Source organism: Eubalaena glacialis, chromosome 5 (assembly GCF_028564815.1).
Source record: "Eubalaena glacialis isolate mEubGla1 chromosome 5, mEubGla1.1.hap2.+ XY, whole genome shotgun sequence".
Taxonomy (NCBI): Eukaryota; Metazoa; Chordata; class Mammalia; order Artiodactyla; family Balaenidae; genus Eubalaena; species Eubalaena glacialis.
In genome coordinates, this window is record NC_083720.1 from 128532944 (window position 1) to 128555856 (window position 22913).

At 36.6% G+C, this 22913-nt stretch overlaps 1 protein-coding gene across 1 annotated transcript in view; it reads left to right on the forward strand.

The window, feature by feature from the left end:
- The window catches only part of EMCN (endomucin), a 96555-nt gene that overhangs the window by 32025 nt on the left and 41617 nt on the right, over positions 1 to 22913 (forward strand). Inside the window, exons 2-4 of the mRNA XM_061192595.1 lie at positions 3257 to 3382; positions 4983 to 5060; positions 17777 to 17887. Coding sequence (XP_061048578.1) covers positions 3257 to 3382; positions 4983 to 5060; positions 17777 to 17887 — 315 coding nt within the window. The remainder of the gene's footprint in view (positions 1 to 3256; positions 3383 to 4982; positions 5061 to 17776; positions 17888 to 22913) is intronic.

The window sequence follows — 22913 nt, forward strand, 5'->3', positions numbered from 1 at the left end:
GTTGTAGTTTGCCTCAAGTCATTGTATGGATGAGAACCCACTGATCTCACATGATGACTTCAAGAGGGCCAACCACATTGGTAAACATAAAAATGGCGGCTTTCAATTCTGTTCAACTGGTATCTTCTCATTCTCTGCCCCACTTATTTCCCCATCGTGTTTCCTACGGTTGAATTTCCATTTGGTCACTTCCCATGGCTCCCCACAGACTCGTAGGTAAAGTCCCAAGTCTCTGGCTTGGTGTTCAAAGTCCCTTACAATCTGGTCTCCAGAATTTTACCAGACACATCCACCATGTCCTGTCGTAGCACACAGCAATCCAGCCAAACAGAGCTCTTTGCAGTGCCCTCAAATACCTCTCACTCCCCCACTTCAGACCTTTACTCATGTTCTTTCCTTTTCCTGTGGCACCATATTACTCACTCTTCAAGCTCCAGCTCCTATGTCAACTCTCTCATGGAGTATTCCTTGCTCATGCCAGCAGGGTGGTCATTTTTTTTTTTTTTAATTTATTTATTTATTTATTTTTGGCTGTGTTGGATCTTCGTTTCTGTGCAAGGGCTTTCTCTAGTTGCAGCGAGCGGGGGCCACTCTTCATCGCGGTGCGCGGGCCTCTCACTGTCGCGGCCTCTCTTGTTGCGGAGCACAGGCTCCAGACGCGCAGGCTCAGTAATTGTGGCTCACGGGCCTAGTTGCTCCGCGGCATGTGGGATCTTCCCAGACCAGGGCTCGAACCAGTGTCCCCTGCATTGGCAGGCAGATTCTCAACCACTGCGCCACCAGGGAAGCCCCGGTCATTTTTTATCTGATAAATTCTTGCCTTAATTTTTTCTTGTCCCACAGTTTTCACATTTTTAGCTGGAATCACAGTAAGAAATACATTTTGCATTGACACACATTTCATTCTCAAACATACACACACACACACACACACAATGCTAAACAAAAGCTTCATGAAACAATACTTACCCTCATTATTTGCAATATTAATCTAATATTGCCTCTTTTCTCTTTCATTTGGAAAAAAAAAGCTCTGGCTGCAATGTATTAAATAGACTTAAATTACTCTTTAATTGTATCATAATCTGAAGTTTGAAAAACACTGGTCTACACAACTCATACAGAATATTCTTTATTATTTATTGTGTATAGACATTATGTTCCCTACCAGATTAAAAGCTACTCAAGGGTGATACTATGTGGTACAACATAGAGTCTTTTGAATTATCTAATCATGCTTTTCATATTAGTTTCCCAATAAGTATGTGTGGAAGCAAAAAAGGAAAGAAAAAAGTAAGGGAGGGAGGAAAGAAATATGAAAAATATGTCTGGAGTTGTTGATTATACTCAGAAATTAAGGTTGTTGCTATTTAGCAAGTCAACAGAGAGAGATCATTCAAGTTATTTACCGGTGAAATTTCCAGTCTATGGGGTATATGCCTCTTCAAATAACTTCTTCTTCAATCTCAATTTAAACTTAGAAATTAGTGTTACATCATGGACTCTAGGACAGAAAGAAAAATAGTGAGAACAAAATGACTAATAGAGAAAAGGTAACCTCATACATGCTGTGTTCCTTTTCTCTGCTGAGTATTGAGGGGGAGGAGGGGATGGGAGTAAGACCAAGGGTGTGAAGTGTTTCTCCAGAGGTGAAAAAAGCTTTTGACTTGATTTCGGTAAAGCCCGTGAAAAAGCAGTTCTGTCATTCCTGTATGTGAGGAACACATCGGTATGTGCTGCATACATCAAGCAATTTCTGTGAACTGTCTGTAAACAAAGTCAACGCTAAGCACTAACACCCCCAAGCCCCTCAAGTCTATAAAATAAAACAGGAAGTACACTCTATCTCATGACATCTCAAATATTGCTTTTCAATGACTTGAAAGATTTTTGGTTTTTTTCTCAGATTCAAAGAGGAAAATTTTGGATGAAATTTAAATTTGAGAAGTCATACGAATGACATACAATTACTGTAATGACATACTCAGTTTGACTGGGATTTGAACATGAGTCTTTGTTATTCAAAGTCCATCCTCTCAACTACCTGTTGTACTGACTCTGTATACAACTGACCCTTAAACAACATGAGTTTGTACTGCGTGGGTCCACTTATACGCAGATTTTTTTCAATAGTAAGTACTACAGTGCTACAATCTGAAGTTGGTTGAATCTTTGGATGCAGAGAAACCTCGGATAGGAAGGGCCATGTATAAGTTATACTTGGATTTTCTATCGCATGGAAGGTAGACGTCCCTAACCCCCAAGTTGTTCAAGGGTCAACTGTTCTGTATACAAAGTAACAACATAAAAATAGTGCTTTCCATGAACAGGAATATTTTTTCCACATCCTTTGTAAACATTTGTTTGCTGTTTTTTGATCTGCAACATAACAGTAAGTATACAGAGACAAGTCCAACAAATGCAGGATTAAAGTATATAAACGCCAATAAGTTACAATAATATTATATGAAACAAATCTTTCCATAGACCACTGAGAATTAAATCCTACACACTTCACTTTTAAAAAATAATATTGCAATGGAAGTTTTAAGAATTATTGTAAGATATTGGCTTTCTATTGCCAAAAAATAATTATTAAAAATAAATATATAATATACATAACAATGTATTGTCTTCACTTTTGTGCCTTTGAGAGAAATAAGTCATTTGAAAAGGCAGATTTATGGTGGCTCTATCCCCAAGAATGTAGGCTTGTTGCAATTGTTGAATTTCTTTAAAATTTATTGTCTCTTTAGAATATATATGTAGTATATGGAGAGAGAGAGAGAGAGAGAGAGAAATGCTATGTACCAAAAAGAGATGCACTAATACTGAGATTTTAGTATTTAGTAACTTTAACATGCTCTAAAACATTCAGTAAAATATCCACTGCCCAGAGAGTGCCTATTCAATTATTTCATCGGACGATGTTAGTTTAGTTGGATTAAAAATATTAAGTTTCAAACTCATACATTTATTCCTCACTAGTTTTGTCATATATTATTTTGTTTCAGAACCACAGACTGATTCTGCCAACCGTCTTAAAAATTCACGCCATTGGTGAGAAGCAGGTGGAGTTAGTGAATGGATACTGAAATCAAGGCTGAATTCATTACAATTAGAAAATTAATTCCAAAACCATACCTGATGCAGTAGTATACATACAGTTTACTTTGTTTAAATACACTAGGCTGTTGATTGGCAAAATAAATGTAAATTTTAATGCAACTGCTTTAACACAATTTACTTTTTTCAGAAGTCAAAGATACAACCACTCCTGTATTATCATCAACTTCTGCAACAGAAACATCTGTACCAACATCAAACATAACGTCATCACCAAATGTTGTGGAGAAATCAACAGTTGAAATATCTACTAAAGGTAGGATTACCTTTATTTACCTATATTTCATGAAATTTACTTTAACTTTAACAAATTAAGTTAGTAGCACCCATATAAATTAATCATAGGAAAATAATTTGGGAATCTTATATCTGTGTTATGAAGGTCTAGGTTATTTCACTATTTTGAAACTCATGTGTTATTTTGGGTTGAATACAGAACCGTGAGATCACAGTGGGCTTCTTCGATGATATTGCTTTGGGTCACTTCCTGTTTGGGAATGATCCTATTGTGATGGTTACATATACAAAGTTTATTTTTAGAGAAGAAAAAATTGTCATTTCTCAGTCATAAAAATATCTTTGTAAATATTCCAGTTCCCCACTTAAGCAGCACAGCTAACAAGGTGAAACTGTATTAATAACAGAGCTGCTTGTATATTTTGGAGATTAATCCTTTGTCAGTTGCTTCCTTTGTCAGTTGCTTTGTTTGCATAGCACAGGGAGATCAGCTCCGTGCTTTGTGACCATTTAGAGGGGTGGGATAGGGAGGGTGGGAGGGAGGCTCACGAGGGAGGGGATTTGGGGATATATGTATACATATAGCTGATTCACTTTGTTGTACAACAGAAACTAACACACCATTGTAAAGCAATTATACTCCAATAAAGATATAAAAAAATAAATATTAGGTAAATAAGTATTAGGTAAACTGTGCAGAGCCAAATACCTCCTCCCTCAAACACAGCATGTGTATATATAAGAACCAAGATTTTATAAATGTCACATAGTAAAAATAGAACCCTTGCCCTAATCACAAAAGGACATTCTAACATGTTTTAAGAGAAAAGGGAATGCTACCGTGAGTAGCAAATCAGTAAGTTGTGTTCACTACCTAAAGCAGATCTTTATCCTTTTGTTGGTCCCCCTGTCCTGTATGAGTGCCATCTTATCTGAAACAACATTTACTACACGCCCACTCTATGCCAGGAATTATTCTTCATATGACGAAGATTGAAAAGATGACTAAGGGCCAGTCGGAGTGTGCGGCAACTGCAGGGAGTGGGAGGAGGGGCATGGGAAAAAAGAGAGGACTAAGGGTTAGATACTGCCCTCAGAAGCCTAGGAGAGGGCTTTGTACAGAGTGCGAGATCAATTAATTGTTTCATAAATGAAAAAAATTAATTAATTACAGGAGTTTGCAAGTTCCTTTATTATTTATGTTTATTGGAAGTTTCAAAGTCACAACTAAATCAAGAAAATGAAATCTTATTTTGGGAAAAAAAGGCACATTACTCCTAGGTCCTATTGACCAGGTAATTTTTCCCACTGGGAAAAATAAAATGATTTTAACTAATTCACTTTTAAAGAGACCTAAGTAACAATCTGCAGTAGAAATTTGCTTTTGGGACCTCTCATACAAAAGTGTGTGTGTGTGTGTTTATCGGGCCACCCAAGCATTCAGTACTGACATTCCTTACCTTGGACAAAAGAAGCTGGAAAATGGAAAAATAAAGATAGACAAAGGTTTACCCAGTATCTATAGAAGGATTTTAATTCACCTTCAGATTTGACTTCCTTTTCTTTACTCCATGACAAGTGAGATGAAATTGTAATTAATAATAATGTCATCTATCTAGGAGCTACCAGCAAGGAACCCTTAGAAACATCTCTGTTGTCAACACTGTCTTCAGTAACCACAGCAGTTAGTGGTGAAGGTGAGTAATGTATCTGTTTTGCCACCATTTTTCTTTTATGTATATCATCACATACCATACCATAATAGTCACCCTTTTAAAGTATTCAATTAAGTGGGTTTTAGTATATTCACAAGCTTCTGCGAACATCTGGGACATTTTCATCACCCCCAAAAGAAACCCTACATCTATTACCAATCACTCCCCATTCCACCCTTCCCCTAACCCCTGGCAACCACTACTTTCTGTTTCTATAGATTTACCTATTCTAGAAATTTCATATAAATGTAATCATATGATATATGATCTTTTGTGTCTGGCTTCTTTCACTTAGCATAATGTTCTTAGATTCATCCATGCTATAACATGTATCTGTAGTTTATTCTTTTCTATGACTGAATGATATTTCATTGTGTAGATAGACCACATTTTGTTTATCTGTTTATTAGTTGATGGACATTTGGGTTGTTTCTACTTTTTGCCTATTGTAAATAATGATGCTAAGAACAATTATGTACCTGTTTTTGTGTGACCATGTGTTTTCATTTCTCTTGGGTATTGTCAAAAATTAATGAACAAAAACCTCAGTATTTTAAATAGAGTTGATGGGCCAGAAGAGGAGCTCTCACACCCTGAGACAATAGCAGAGCCCAACAGGAAGCAGAGACTCTCTTCTTTCCTGGCAAGGACTCAAGCAATGAAAAGCCAGGGACTCGTTGTTTACTATTACCCTCCCCACTTCCTTTTCCCCTCTATACAAATGTTCTTCTTCCCTTGCCATGTGGGAACTTACACGTGACTTGCCATGGTTGCAGATCCTGAATTGCAATTCTCTTCTGATCCCAAATAAATGCATCTTTGCTGGAGAAATATCTGTCGGTCCATTGGCTTCAGGTCAACAGTGAATACCTTGAAGTGGAATTGTGGAGTCACATGGTAACTCTATGTTTAACTTTTTGAGGAACTGATTTCCAAAGCAGCTTCACTATATTACATTCCCACCAGAAAGGTATCAGGGTACCTATTCTTCATTTTCTAGCCAATACTAGTTGTCTTCCTTTTTTGTCATAGCCATTCTAGTGAGGGTGAAATGGTATCTCACTGTGGTCTTGATTCACGTTTTCCTAAGGACTAATAATGTTGAGCATCTTTACAGGTGCTCATAGACCATTTGTATATCTTCTTCGGAGAAATGTCTATTCAAATTATTGCCCATTAAAAAATTGGGCTATTTCTCTTATTATTGTTGAGTTGTAAGAATTTTTATTTAATATATTTTAAGGACTAGACCCTTATTGGATAGATAACTTGCACATATTTTCTCCCATTCTGTAGGCTGTCTTTTAATTTTCTTTAAGGTGTATTTTAAGCACTAAAACCTCTAATTTTGATAAGGTAAAATTTACTTGTATTTTCTTTTGTCATGTGAAGGAGGCAAAACTTTGCCTCTACCTATCCTAGGTTTTCAGATGGGAATTGTGAACAAAAAGACTAACAAGAGAAAAACAGTTTATTGACACATGTAATGCATATCACTTGAAAAACTTAAAACAAAGAGTAAATCAAAGTTGTGGCATAGAATTTCAGTTTACATAGCATATTCAACAACAAATAATAAATTTGTAAAAAAAAAAATAAAGACAGGGCAAAGGAAAGCAGTTTAGGCTTCCAAGGCAGCAAACTAAGGGAAGGTCAATATACGGAAGGAAACTAACAAAGTAAAGTTTGTTTGCTGATTCCTCTGCTGCCTTCCCTGCACCGATGAGTCTGGCTCCAGTAAAAGGAAAATTTATATCCTGCCTTTAGGCAGAAAAGGGAGATATTTTTATGCATTTGCTACTTCTTAATTGCATTCAGTTTAAAATAATTTTATATCAAAGATGCATATTTTGGGGTGACATATTCTGGTTTCCTTTAGTAGTTTGTGCAGTGGATCAAATCAGAGAAATACTTGCTCAACTCAAGATCACAAAGATTCAGACCAATGTTTTCTTCTAAGAAGTTTATACTTTCAGCTTTTAAAGTCCTTGATATAGTGTGAGGTAGATGTCCAGCTTCATTCCTTTGCATGTAGTCATCCAGTTGTCCTAACACCATTTGTTGAAAAGACTATTCTTTTCCCACTTGAATTATGGTAGCACCCTTGATAAAAGTCCGTTGGCCATAAAGGTATGTTTTTACTCCTGGACTTTCAATTCTAATCCATTTATCTACGTATCTATTCTTATGCCAGAATCATACAGTCTTGGTTATCATAGCTTTGCATTAAGTTTTGAAATTGGGAAGTGTGAATCCTCCAACTTTTTCTTCTTTTTCTGGATTGTTTTGACTATTCTGGGTCACTTGAATTTCCATATGAATTTTAGGATAAACTTGTCCTTTCTGCAAAAAGTCAGCTGGGATTGTGGTAGGGATTGCATTGAATCTATAGATCAATTTGGGAAGTACTGCCATCTTCACAGCTGTGAGTCTTCCAAATCATGAATACAGGATGCCTTTATTTAGGTCTTCTTTAATTTCCTTTGATAATGTTTATAGTTTTCAGTGCAGAAGACTTCCACTTCTTTTGTTTAATTTATTCCTAATATTTTATTCATTTTATTGCTACTGTAAATGGAATCATTTTCCTCAATTTTGTTTTTGGATTGTTCATTGCTACTGTATAGAAATACAATTTATTTTCATATATTGATATTATATCCTTCCACCTTGTTGAACTCATTTATTGGTTCAAGTTGTGTGTGTGTGTGGTGTGTGTATTCCTTAGTATTTTCTATATATAAGATTTATCTGCAAATGGAGATAGTTTTAATTCCTCCTTTCCAATATGGATGTCTTTTGTTTTCTTGCCTATTTGCCCTGACTAGAACTTCCAGTTCAATATTGAATAGAAGTGGTGAGAGAGGGCATCCTTTTCTTGTTCCTAATTTTAGGGGAATGCTTTCAGTATGTCACCATTAAGTATGATATTATTGTAGGTTTTTCAGAGATGCCCTTAATCAGGTTGAGTAAGTCCTCTTATATTACTAGTTTGCTGAGTGTTTTCATCATGCAAAAGTGTTAGATTTTGTTAAATGCCATTCTTAGTGTATTAAGATTATTATGTGGTTTTTAATCCCTTATTTTATTAATATGGTATATGACATTGATTTTCATATGTGGGACCAATCTTGCATTCCTATGGTAAATCCCACCTGGTGATGGTATATAATGCCTTTTATATGTTGCTAGATTTGTTATCAGTTATTTTGTTAAGAATTTTCATGTCTGTATTCATAAGAGATATAAGTTTGTAGTTTTCTTCTGTTGTCTTTGTCTGATTTTGGTATCAGGTTAATACTAGCCCCACAGGATGAACTGTGAAGTGTTTTCTTCTCTACTAATTTTTGGAAAAATTTGTAAACAATTGATGGTAAATATTCTTTTAATGTTTGGTAGAAGGTACCAGTGAAAAATCTTGTCCTGGGATTTTCTTTGTGGAAAGCTTTTGATTACTAATTCAATCTCTTTACTTGGTATAGGCCTTTTCAGATTTTCTATTTCTTCTTGACTCAGTTTTGGTAGTTGATGCAACTGGGGTGTTAAAGTCTTCTACTATTATTGTGTTATTGTCAATTCTCCCTTTATTTTTGTTAATATTTGCCTTATATATGTAGGTGCTCTTATGTTGGGTGCATGTATATTTACAATTATCTGATCTTGTGGATTGATCCCTTGATCATTATGTAATGTCTTTCTTCATCTCTTGTTGCAGTCTTATTTTAAAGTCTGTTTTGAGTAACTCAAAGTGGAGTAAATACTGCCAGCAGTTTACGTTCAAGAGTTCAGAATGCTGCTCCCACTGGAAGGGCTGTGTCCTGGCAAGCTGCCCTCTGCCTGACTTCCTAGAATGCTCTGGAAGGTGCATTTTTCTGACCAACAGTCAGAATTAATTACTTTTTCAATTGCTAAAATGTGGGGGCCAGAGCTGTGTAGACTTAGATGGAAGGGAGGAAAATATTTCATTTTTGCAACTCCAGCCTGAATGGGCAATATTGCACATTGCTCAACTTGATTTGTTTGTTAATTCAATTAAGCTCAACAGCCCACCTACAGGGGTTTGGTTAAATAAATTATAATACACGGATTTAAAAAGAAGTAAGTAGCTCTAAAATATACCATCATAAAAATGTGTCTAATGTATGAAGTGTTTAATGCACTTTGAGCAATCATACCTCAATAAAGTGTTTTTTTAAAAATAAATTAAAAAAAATAAAGTCTAAATTGTCTGTTATGAGTACTGCTATCCCAGCTTTCTTTTCATTTTCATTTGCATGGAATACCTTTTTCCATCCTCTCACTTTCAGCCTATGTGTGTCTTTAGATCTGAAGTGAGCCTCCTGTAGGCAGTGTATATATGGGTCTTGTTTTTCATTTTGTTTTGTTTTTTTAATCTGTTCAGCCACTCTATGTCTTTTGACTGGAACAGTTAATTCACTTACATTTAAGGTAATTATTGATAGGTGTGTATTTATTTTCATTTTGTTAATTGTTTTCTGGTTGTTTTGTACTTCTTTTCTGTTCCTTTCTTCTTCTTTTGCTCTATTCCCTTATGATTTGATGACAATCTTTAGTGTTATGTTTGGATTTCTTTCTCTTTTTTGTGTGTCTCTATTATAGATTTTTGGTTTGTGATTATCATGAGGTCTATATATAATTCTCTTTCTCTTTCTTTCTCTATATATATGTTTAATGTTTTTGACATCAACTTTTACATCTTTTTGTTTTAGGTATCCCTTAAATACTTATTGTTGATATAGATTATTTTACTGCCTTGTCTTTTAACTTTCCTACTAGCTTTATGTGGTTGATCTACTACATATACTGTATGTTTGCTTTTACCAATGAGATTTCTACTTTCATAATTTTCATATTTCTAGTTGCGGTCTTTTCTACTTCACGTAGGGAAATCCCTTTAACATTTCTTGTAGAGCTGGTTTAGTGGTGCTGAACTCTTTTAGCCTTTGCTTGCCTGTAAAACTCTTTATCTCTTCTTCAAATCTGAATGATACGTTTTCCAGTTAGATTATTCTTGGTTGTAGATTTTTTCCTGTCATTACCTTGAATATATCATGCCACTCCCTTCTGGCTTACAAAGATTCTGCTGAAAATTCAGCTCATAGTCTTATGGGAGTTCTCTTGTATGTAACTAGTTGCTTTTCTCTTGGCGCTTTTAAGATTCTCTTCTTATCTTTAGTATTTGTCATTTTAATTATAATGTTTCTTGCTGTAAACCACTTTAGGTTCATCTTGTTTGGAACTCTCTGTACTTTCCAGAAATAGATGCATGTTTCCTTTCCCAGGTTAGGGGAGTTTTCAGCTATTATTTCTTCAAATATGTTCTCTGCTTCTTTCTCTCTTTTTTCTCCTTCTAGGACCCCTTATAATGTGAATGTTAATATGCTTGATCTTATCCCAGAGGTCTCTTAAACTGTCCCCATCTTTTAAAATTCTTTTTTTCTTTTTTGTTCAGCTTGGGTGATTTTTCACTACTCAGTCTCCAGTTCACTGATCGTTCCTCTGTATCATCTAATCTCCTGTTGATTCCTTCTAGTGTATTTTTTATTTCAGTTATTGTATTCTTCAGCTCCATTTGATTCTTTTTTTTTTTTTTTTTAAAGATTTATTTATTGATTGATTGATTGATTGCTATGTTGGGTCTTCATTTCTGTGCTAGGGCTTTCCGTAGTTGCGGCAAGCGGGGGCCACTCATCATCGCGGTGCGCGGGCCTCTCACTATCGTGGCCTCTCTTGTTGCGGAGCACAGGCTCCAGACGCGCAGGCTCAGTAGTTGTGGCTCACGGGCCTTGTTGCTCCGCGGCATGTGGGATCTTCCCAGACCAGGGCACGAACCCGTGTCCCCTGCATTAGCAGGCAGATTCTCAACCACTGCGCCACCAGGGAAGCCCTGATTCTTTTTTATATTTTCTAACTCTTTATTAACTTCTCAACGTGATCATTCATTCTTCTCCCAAGTTCACTGAGCATTTTCATGATCATTACCTTGACCTCTTTATCATGTAGATTACTTATCTCCACTTCACTTAGTTCTTCTTCTTGGGTTTTGTCTTGTTCCTTCATTTGGAACATATTCCTTTCTCTCTTCCTTTTGCCTATCTCTATACATTTATTTCTATGTATTATGTAGGTTGGTTATGTTTTCCAATCTTTGAGAAGTGGCCTTATGTAGGAGACATCCTATGGGGCTCAGCAGCCCACATCCTTCTGGTCACCAGAGCTGTATGCTCTAGGGGTGCCCCCTATGTTGACTGTGTGTGCCCTTCTGTTGTGGTGGAACCAACTACTGTGGGCACACTGGTAGGCAGGGCTGGCCCCCAGGCCAGTTGGCTGCCAAGCTGTAACTCATGTGGTGACTGCCAGCCCACTGTTAGGTAGGGCCAGGTTCTGGCATGGCTGGCTGTGTGACCCAGCAGGTCCTGGAGCTGATGCCTGCCTGTTGGTAAATAGGACCAGGTCCCAGTGTGGCTGCTGTGCAACCTGGGGAGTCCTAGGGCTGGTGACAGCCTGTTGGCAGGTGGGGTTGGGACCCGGAGCAGCTGGTTGCAGAGCCCCAGATCTCTAGGGACTGGTGCCTGCCTGCTGGTGGGTAGGTAAGCCCCTGGCACTTCAAGGCTGGAGGGAGGTTTCCAAAATTGTGCTTGTCGGCACCAGCATCCTCATGGTAGAACAAGCTCCCCAGAATGTTTGCTGCCAGCATCTATGTTCCCAAGGGGAATCAGTGTTGCTTCCTGTCTCTCTGTGAGGCTCTCCAAGATCAGCAAATGAATCTGACGCAGGCTCCTTTCAAATTAACTGCCTCTGTACTGAAACTGGGAGCATGTGAAACTTTGCGTGAGCCCTTTAAGAGTGGAGTCTCTGTTTCCTATAGCCCTCTGGCTCTCCCATTACACAAGCCCTGCTGGCCTTCAAAGCCAGATGTTCTGGGCACTCATTTTTCTGGGAGTGTAGGACATGCAGGTAGCGGGTCCCAATGTAGAATTCAGACCCCTCGCTCCTTGGGGAGAACCTCTGGAATTGTGAGAATCCTCCCGTTTGTGTGTCACCTATCTGTGGGTGTGGGTCTTGACTATACTACATCTCTACCCCTCCTACCTGTCTTGTTGTGGTTCCTTCTTTGTATCTTTAGTTGTGGAAAATCTTTTCTGCTAGTCTTCAGGTCACTTTCATAGATAGTTGTCCTGTAAATAGTTGTAATTTCGCTGTACCTGTGGGCAGACTTAGCTCAGGGTCTTCCTACTCCATCATCTTGCCCACACCTCAGGATATATTATCATTTTTTAAAGATTATTTTAAAATTGTTTAAAAACCGAAAAACTGAGTTTCAGAGAGCTTAAATGACTTAACAAAAAAGCACAAAATTCATAATAACAATTTGGAATTTGAAAGTTGGCTCTTTAATTTTAAATTTTTCTCTCTATTGAACTAATTCATAATCAACTATTACTTAATGAGTAAGTATTACTATTTTAATCTCAACTATTTAGACTTCACTATTAAATAGTGAGCCCCTCAGGTATTAACAGTGCTTATATAGCACTTTTCCTTCCTACACAAAATAGTCATAGAATTCTGTAACTTTTTGCCTTTCTTTTCCCTTTTTGATGCATGTTCTGGTTCTTTCCCTGCTTTTAGGCTATATTGTGGGTGAGATCGCCAGCCTGCTATGAATGGTTATTTCTTTTAGGTTGCTCCTTTAAGTGGAAAACACATACACACATACGTAAACACACACAACCAACTTGCTAGCATTGTGTTTAAAAAAAGAGTAAATAAGTCCAAGTGAAAGGTGATATTCCTGAGCATAGTATAGAAACATTATTAGCACATGAATTTCACAATAACACAAGATCTTGTTATTTCTGCCTACTCTGATGTTGTTCATCTTACTTTCAGTGTGGTCAGACAATGTCTGATTTTAGGACCCTCATAATTAATGCAATTAGTTGTTGTCTAAAATTGTTTGTAATTAGCAGAAACGTTTCCTCATAAAATCTTTTGCGAAAGTCCAAAATGTGAATATATCAGACAAATAGAAGTTGAACCGCCCAGTTTGAAGCAGTGTGGTTGTGTGTGCAGGGCGGGCTGCTAGCCATTTCTCTCTCTTACCACCAAGCCTGTGAGGCTTCCCTACTGAACCCTTAGGGCTTTAGTAGTACAGTTACAATTTACTGAAATAAGTCATTATTCTGTTTAGCTAAATTCTATTCATAGTAAAATAAGTAATGAATGTGTTCTACAACTGGAAAACAAACAAAGCAATTCTTTTTCACCCACCACCTAAGCTGGGAATAACCTCATCTGTAATTGTTAATTACAGTTTTTCCAAAGGGGCAGCTCAAATGTTTGAGATGCTTTTAATGTCCCCATAAGCACTGTTGCTGATTTTTCATATGTAAGAACTTATGGGTAAATAGGATCAATTGATATGAGAAAATAAAGAAGAAGCTCCTACCAATATTTGCTCTGGCTCCAAGAAACACTGTTAAAATAGATTTTAAGGAAATAGAAAGTCAACATCTATTTGTTAGTGAAATCTCTAAGAAAGAACGAAGGGATTAAAAAATTACTACATTGCTCCGAGGTCACCAAATACCTCAACCCACTTGATTTGGGGGATATATGATGCAAAAAGCCACTCTAAGTACAGATATAAGTTTATTCATGACCTAGGATCAGTCCCAAGTTCCTATATGAGCTTACCTTGGTAAATTGGGTTAGAGAATTGATAGATCTGGAGACACCTAAACACCTTATTAGGCCAGGCCTAAACAGCAGGGAGCTCTCAGTAGTCTGCTCTGGCCTACTTTCCTGGGGTCATACTACATGGTACTTGATGGTTTTGCAAGAGGTAGGACATTGCTAAACACGCAATTCCAAGGGACCCTTAATGCCTACCTTAATTTACCCTCTAAATAATATGGAAAAGAAAAAGGAAATTTAAATCTATATAGAAATAAAACTTTCCCCTCTTCTTGTCTCCCACTGAAAGCTATAGCCCTACTTTACGTACATTCCTTCACCAGCACCATTTTGTGCTTCTCCAGAATCTTTGGGGACACCAGGATAGCCTGGTTGCATGATCTGAGCTCCTCTTCCTCAGGAGTGAGTACTGGAGGGAACAACGTCTTACGTTCTCTTTGAATTGGTTCAGGTATTTGGCCAACATTCCTTCACATCTTTTCCCCTTGGGTTTAGCATTTTAACTTATTTACATTCTGAGGTATTCCTTTTCACTCCAATGGAGGCGTTCAGAAGAATCTGAGCAAAACCTCAAGAAGCTTCTTTTCCATTCTTTGCCACTGCTTTGACACATCTTCCTAGGACCATTGGTATAAACATTTAGGCCCTTCACAGTCTTTCTATGGGCTCTTTAATATTACCTCAGAAGTCACTTAAATGAATCAGGATATTAATTAATTTTACCCCAGACTACCCTCATTGTTATGGGTACATAATTTCTATGAAGCACTAGCCCATAAAATGATCCCTGAAAATGGAGCTACTTGGGCAAGTGTTTTAGAAAATACTACCCTCCGAGGGTTTTTCAATGCACAATAACATCTGTAAAAATTCTCAGTAATCCTAACACAAAGACATTCATTTGATGTTTTTTCAGAATCTATGCAGCTCCAAATAATTTGATTATAAAAGTGTTTTTTAACATAAACAAAATAACATACCAAAGTACTAGTATTCTATAGTATATGTTTTGGTAAATGTTGACTTCAAAATCTATGCAGCTCCAAATAATTTGACTATAAAAGTTATTTTATAGTCAAAATCTATGCAGCTCCAAATAATTTGACTATAAAAGTGTTTTGTAACATAAACAAAGTAACATATCAAAGTACTAGTATTCTATAGCATATGTTTTAGTAAATGTTGATTTCGTCAAAAAGTCACTTATCCCATATTCTATTTCTGAAGACAAAGTGACCACACAAGGAGCTTTTGTTATGTATATTGGACAAAACAGTACTGTCAGTCAAATTATGTAACTTCAAAGGAATAAAGCTGCTTAATCCCTTTGGCTGCGCAATTTAACTCCATAAATCCTCCCTTTCAAGTCAGTCTGTTGTAAACACACCTTAAATTCCTAATATAATTAATGTTCACATTTGTTGCTTACTCCCAAAAATTTAATCTCTCAAAACATACAACATGAATCTCACATTGAAAATACCAAGACAAATGATAAAACAGCCCATATTCCTCACACTCATCCTGCTTAGTTCTAGCCAATGGTTCTAACTTAGGGCTCTGGTTGGAGTCAAAGTCTCTTCTCTGCATTTACACTCTGGTATTGATGAGACTTTCTCAAGCATCTCTTGTGTTTGATTCTTTATTCCAAGTTAAATATGATTTAAAAATTCCTCATATTTTGTCTTTTATACATTCCACCTGTATCAAATTCTAAGACTTAAAAGAACATAAATTTCAAAAACACAAGTCCTAAAGGTAAAGCCACTATTATCTTGATGCTGTGATTTAAATTAGTATTGCTCAAGCAAAATAATGTTTGTCAAATCTAATACATATATTATTACCTAGACTTACAGTGTGAGTCACACCTGTAGACCACAGCTGATATATAGTGTTTTCTGGGGAAAAATGGACAGACAGAAAAACTGAAAGAGAGCAAACTGTGTAAGTTTAAAGAACAGCTTTGAGATTGGTTTCCTTTTGCTCTGAGGTGTCAGTCACTTCTTGGCAGAAGTCCAGAATCTACTACCTGTGAACCTGAAGTGCAATTGGGAACATTTTCCCAAGAAGATGTTAATATAAGACTATGATTCTCATATTTTAATAAATGTAGGTTACCCATTTTCTTTTCTTCTGAGATTAGGATTTGAAATATTTAGTACACCAGTAAAATTTGAAAATTTATGCCTGTGGCAGCATTAGTCTCCACATTTTTCATTCTATTCACTTGTCATTCAATACATCTTTCATTCCTATTTTCATAATCCACCATGGGTATTTCTAAATATTTGGATCACTTTCAAAACATTCCTGTCTCCTTCCATGGCCTAATTGACATGTGTAATTGACAACGTGTCCTGAATTGAGTGTGGGCTCTAATTCTATTCTCATCTGTGAAGTATATTCCACATTAATAATAAGCAATTCTCTAAATAAAATTTTTGGGATTGTACCCCCAGCTACTCCATTATTCTCCTTTTCTCTTTGTATTTTCGTAAACTGGCAGCTCCTCACATCTTCCTTAGCTATACATTCTATTTTTTCCCATCACCGAGACTGTTGAGTCTGCTTTATACGACGGAATTATTTAGGCCATCAGGATAGCTTTTTCATGGTTTCCAATTTTAGCTCAGCAGAAGAATTCTTCTCTTAAGATTTCTGAAGAAGAACTCCTGTTCTGATGTTTTCAAAGCATATGTTCTTGGAGTTCCAGTGAGAAGCAAGATCTTTATCTCCACGTTCCTCCGTCCTCAAGTGTTGAGTTTCTGTACCTTTCCCACTTCCATACTATTACAAAGATCAATTTCTGCTTTCCTTATATAATAAGACATTTCTTTTCTTCCTCAAGTATTTCCCTCTCAATTTAATACTTCAAGATTCCTCTGAAGTTGGTGACCATTTTCACTCATTCTTTCTCATATGCAGTGTTAATCCTATAGCCTATATTCAAATTTATTCACTTTCTTTAGCATACCAATTTCTAAAGGCTTTTTGCCTGAAGACATATTTACCCACTGTCTATGAGGTCTTCCTGCAAACTATAAATTTCTCCAGCATGAATCTCTCAAGTGCACTAAGAATTTTCATTACACTATAGATGCTTATTGCCATAGAATGAAAGCTGATTGGCACTTCTGGAAGGCACCAGCAGTTCAGGCTTCCAGACCTCTTTGTGATAGGAGTCTATTAAACTGTCTTCTCCTCATCTCCAGCCAACATCGTATCTAGCTAACACTAAGCGTGCACTAACCAGCATGCCTATCTTTTCTTTACTAACTCAATGTTCCCCATGCTAGACTTTGAAAAGACTGAAGGTCATCAGTCATTTTGTTTTATAATATTTATTTGTGCAAATATAGATTATTTAAAGTAATCTTATTCCAATGCTATTTTTGAAAACTCAGCTTATTTTTTCTTTGTTGTTGAATTTCCTTTTTGCCCCCCCAAAATGAACCAAATATAATTAAAAGTTTATTCTGTTTACTTCTTGTTATCTCTCTCCTCCCTGCTATTCCACCTACCTGAAAATTCTCTCCTAGACAGCATGGGAATCATACTACCACTTTCAACTACTACTACTGCCTTACCACCCCCTTTCTAGGGTAGCTGAGCAACTAAGTTTTACATCAGAAAGGTTTGGCTCTCTGTGACTGTGGGAAAATTATATAACTTTTCAGAATCATATGTAAAATTATGATCCTAATTACTACTTAATTCATAGAATTACTGTTATGATCAAGTGAAATAACCTATATCAGACATGTAGGAGAGTCTAGTGTCCCTCCACTTTTAAAAATGTAGTTAACTGACTCACCAAAAGACAGACATCAAAACACTGGATTTCTATATCTTGATCAGAATACTTTAAGTAACTAATCTGCAAGTTGTAACTGGATGTTTATATTAATATTAATGATATGATCTAGTGATTGTTTACACCCCTGATGGCTACTCATTCTTTTTTACATAATTAGGATCTACAGCCAAAGGTGTCACGAAGACTGAGTTCATCACTACAAGAGCAACAGTGACAAATCTTCCACTTCCAAATGCTATTTCAACATTACAAAGTTCCCAATCCAAGAGTAAGTACAAGAATTTGTGCTGAAATGTTAAACTAGTATATTGGATAGAACTAAACTCAGAATGTTTTCCAGTCCACAGCTACCAAAGAACAATGCCTTACTTATATTCTCTCCCAGTCTCTACCAAATGGGACAACCATTTAGCGACTTTGCTTTGTACAGTGATACTCTATCCCTCCGTAGCCACAAATGAGTGGATGCCAAGGAGGGTCAGTCCAAGCCTGAGCAATAATCTATGATATCACCTGGCACAAAAAGGTGAGCTTGGCCAAAAAATTAGACTACTTTGATGAAATGGAAAAATTCTTAGAAACAAATTGCTAAAACTGCCTCAAGAAGATAGGAAGACTGAAAAGACCTAAAGCAATTTAAGATTCTGCATTAGAAATTTAAAATGGGCCCATGGAGAAAACTCCAAGCAGGATGGCATTAAGTGTGAATTCTATCAAAATATTCACAAAAGAAGTAATACTAATTCTTCTCAAACTCTTTCATGATGTAGAGGAAACATCGCACAGATAATTATCTGAGACCAGTATTACCCTAACACCAAAGATAGAAAAGAATGAAAAGAAAACACAAATAAAGAAAGCTACAGACCAATATCCGTCATGAACACAGATACAAATATCCTTAATAAAATATTAGAAAAAAATCTGTAACATATGAAAAGTGATATAAAGCATGAACAAATGGAATTTATCCAGGAATGCAAGGTTGGTTTAACATATGAAAATCAAGTAATGTAATACACCATATTAGTAGACTCAGTAAATGCAGAAAAAGCATTTGACAAAATATAACACCCACTCATAATTAAAACTCAATTAAATATAAATAAAATGGAACTTCCTCAAACTGGTAAAGGATATCTATGAAAAACATACAGCAAACATCATACTTAAGAGTGAAAGACTTAATACTTTCCTCTTAAGATCTGGAACAAAACAAAGATTCCACTCTCACCAATTCTATTCAAAATTATAACTAGAGGTTCCAGACAGTGCAATAAGCTGATAGATAGGTAGATAGATAGATAGAAAGGGACAGATAGAATCATTCATCCAGATTGGAAAGGAGGAAATAAATGTGTTTCTCTCAGTAGACTGCATCATTATCTATGTAGAAAACCCAAAGACTTCACAATAAAGCTACTAGAACTAATAAAGAGTGTTCTATACCAGAGGATACAAGATATGCACAAATAAATCATATTTCTTTATGTTAGCAATGGCAATCCAAAAAATAAGGAAATAATTCCATTCATAATAGCATCAGAAAGAATAAAGTATTTAAGAGTAAATTTAACAATAGAAATGCAAGATTTGTACACTGAACTATAAAACACTTCTGTGAGAAATTAAATATCTAAATGGAAATTTCTGAGTTGGTGAACATGTGAAGATTTGAGGAGAGTGGTGCACTAGGAGAGGACATGGAAGCTTCACGTCCTTTCTCCATACCTTGCCCTGTGCATCTCTTCCATCTGGCTGTCCCTGAGTTATAGCCTTTTATCATATGCCAGTGATCTAATGAGGTAACGGAGTGAATTATCAAGAAAGATTTGTCCCCATCAGTAGCGCTAGTGAGTACCAGAATTAACAACTTGGCATATCTGATTCCTTGCCCTGTGCTCTTTTCTTTATTGCATGCTGCCACCTCCCTGGGTTTTTTGTCTTAAGGCAGATAGTCATATGAGTATAACTGAACTAAGTAAGACTAGTCAGTGGTACCTGGCACATCACCTGGAGGGGCTCTAGTGGGTGTCTGGGACCCTAAAAAGGACACATCATGGGGTCAGTTTCCAGGCAAGAGGAGCAAAAGAACTAAGGGACCCCCAAAGCCAAAGCAGAGCTGAGCCAATTCTGATCACATGCTCTGGACATTCACAATGTGGAGCCTGGTATCAGAGCACATCTGGGAGGTGTGGCAGGTGTGAGCCAGCAGGCCAGACACAGCAGAGCAGGGAGGGGAAGGCAATTTATGCATTTTTAATGTAATGCACACACAATTTAAATAATACATTTATTTTAGTATTATGTGAAAAGACCACTTGTTAGTTTTAGTGATTCAGACAAGCCCACTAAGGATCAAAAAAGAAAATTTTTCATTAGTACAATTACATCTGGTACCTGAGCAAAGAAATCAGATTTTAAAACATTACTGCCGGTGGGAAAGTGCTAGTGAGATGCAAAAATGGCATCATTTTGATTCTGACTTTAGCCACACAAAGCCATTTCAAGGGTTCACAAGAAAGATGGAATCGCGGGAGAAAGAAAAGTAGAATTTGAGTGTGTTGCTGCTGTATGTTTAAAAATTTTTAAAAGCCAGTGATGAATGTTTTGAACATTTGCTTCCTTAGGTTTTATACTGTAATAATCTACCGTCAATTTTCATAACAAATATATTTGTTTCTAAGTATATAACCATCAACAAAGACAGAAATAGAAAAAATTAAATGCAAACAGAAACACTTTACCTAACCATATATAAAATTGTTAAAAAAGCACACAAAAAGAAACAAAAAGAATCCAAGTACTTTAAACAACATAGTCTTAACTGCACACCCTCCTCAGTAGAACAGATAAAGAGGGGGAGAGAAAAGAAAAACACTGCAAAGAAATCCTGAAATTCACTTGATGAGTTTGTTTTATTGAAATGAATATAGCGAATCTAAATACTTGGTACTACAAGATTGAAAAAACATATAGATGTGTTCTATATGAAAAGGGGAGATACAGATACAGAATGGGGGAAGGATAAAAACACTGCATTATCATATTGAAACCGAAGGCATCAGCATAACCTCACAATTAAAATTCAAATACATATTTAACATTGTAAAGAATAAATAAATAAACAAACAAACATTACATGTTTATGGATTGGAAGACTTGATATTTTAAGATGGCGGTTGTTTCCAAGTTGATCAATAATTGATAAAATAGTCAGTGCAATCCCTATTAGAATACCAGCAGGTTTTTTGCATAGAAATTGATAAGCCAATCCTAAAATATATATGGAAATGAAAAGGACCTTGAATAGTCAAAACACTTTTGAAAAAGAACAACAAGATTGGAAGACTCGAACACAGCCAATTTCAAAACTTACTCTAGATTGGGTGTGGTTCAAAACAGGGTGTGGTTAATGTGTTAAGAATAGCATGATTCATAATAGTCAAACACTGAAAATAATCCAAATGTCCATTAACTGGCAAAATAGAATCTCATTGGATTTTCCATTTGGAATGCATCTGTAATATTCCAAAACATGGGATATCCGTATAATAGAATGAATCTGAAAAACATCATACAGTGAAAGAATTCTTTCTCAAAATGCAACGTATATGATTCCATTTCTGTGAAATATCCAGAAAGGATATTTTTATAGGGACAGAAAGCAGATAAGTGGCTGCCTACACCTGGAGACGGGCCTGGGGATTGACTGCAGAAAGGCCCAAGGAAGTTTTTTGTGTTGAAGAAAAGGTTCTAAAACTGTAGTATAGTGATGGTCACACAACTCTATAAATTTACTAAATATTATTGGGTTGTGTACTTAAAATGAGTGCATTAAGTGGTGAATTTCCAAATAAAGATTTGTTTAAAAACAAAAAGAAAGAGAATGTTGATCTAGGCCAATAAAATTCCCTTCTGGGTAATCTGAACTAGAAAACCCAAACAAACCAAAAAGTCAGGGGTAGCAAGGTTTTAGTAGAGTGAGTCTGAGACAGCCACGGTGATTGGTGTGCATGCCTGCGGCATAAGGAAGCGGGTATTATGAGTAAGCAGAGTTGGTAGAAGAAGAATGGAGAGAGACTATGTGCGGAAATGGAGAGACCCCGCGAGCAAGATTAAGTTGTTCAGGAGAGACAGAGAGAGTAGCAGGACCGAGAGATCCCCTGTTTCCTGACAGTTTTCCAGGTCCAGCCCACACGTATCTTCACAACAACGACTCCCCTTATTCTGGCCTCTGTGACCGGAAGTAATCTGTACTTTTAGTCAAACTATCCTGAGTAGAAAAGCTAGCAATCTTCTGTAAGAGCCTTATCAGATCCCGTTCATTATAAATACTGGATGTACTGTTGGCATACCCATAGTCCTTAAGAAAAAGCATCTACAGGTGACTCACAGTCTCCAAGTCTCTTCTTGGGAGACCTCTAAGGTAGAATGACACAGCAAGTGGGGACTGTGGACGCCCAAGGCATCTAGAAACACATCGAGAACCTCCATTTCCCCCTTTTTTTATTGTAATCGTCTTAGGCACGACATAAAAAAGGTTATCTAGACAAAGTCGAATTTCACACCATAATTGTAAACTAATAATTTTATTTAATTAGTCACCACATAAAGGAACTTAAAGAGGAGGGTCATTTTTCCTTCATAAGAAGAACATTTTTTTGTGGTAGTGTTTTGGGCTCTGATGAGTAGAACCTATTTTGTAGGCACTATATGTCTGAAAAGTACCTTTGGCAAACCAAAGCCTCATCCATCTCATAATATGACTGCCCCCAAGACAAACAAGAATAAAAGTGAATACGCATCTGCAAAATGTGTAGCAGTTGAAGATTAAACTCAAATAATTTGTACTTTGCACTGACACCCACCCAGGCAGTGCCTGATGTGGGAAATGTCATTCAAGGACCATGGTTTATTAAAATTAGCACTTAGACAGAAGTCTGTGGTCAATCCCATGGGTCACTTGAGATTCCTAATTCTGCCTTGATTCATGCAATAAAATGCCCTCTGCGTCTCAGTTCTGGAGACTCCTGTATTTATTTGGCTTCTAAACACAGTCTGAAGTGGCTTTCTTCCAAGTAGTTTAAAAAATACACCCACAAAGCCATTTCTTGAAAAATGAAACACCCTGGAAAGCAAGGTAATGAAAGAAGGGTACTTACTGCTGCCCTTTGCATTTGCCATTTGATTAACCAGTTCTATACTAAAAGTCCTTTAGAAATGTTGTTATAAAACTCATTCTTTGGGCAGCCATCCTCCCTAGATCTCTCTCGTTCCTCAAGGTGCTTCCT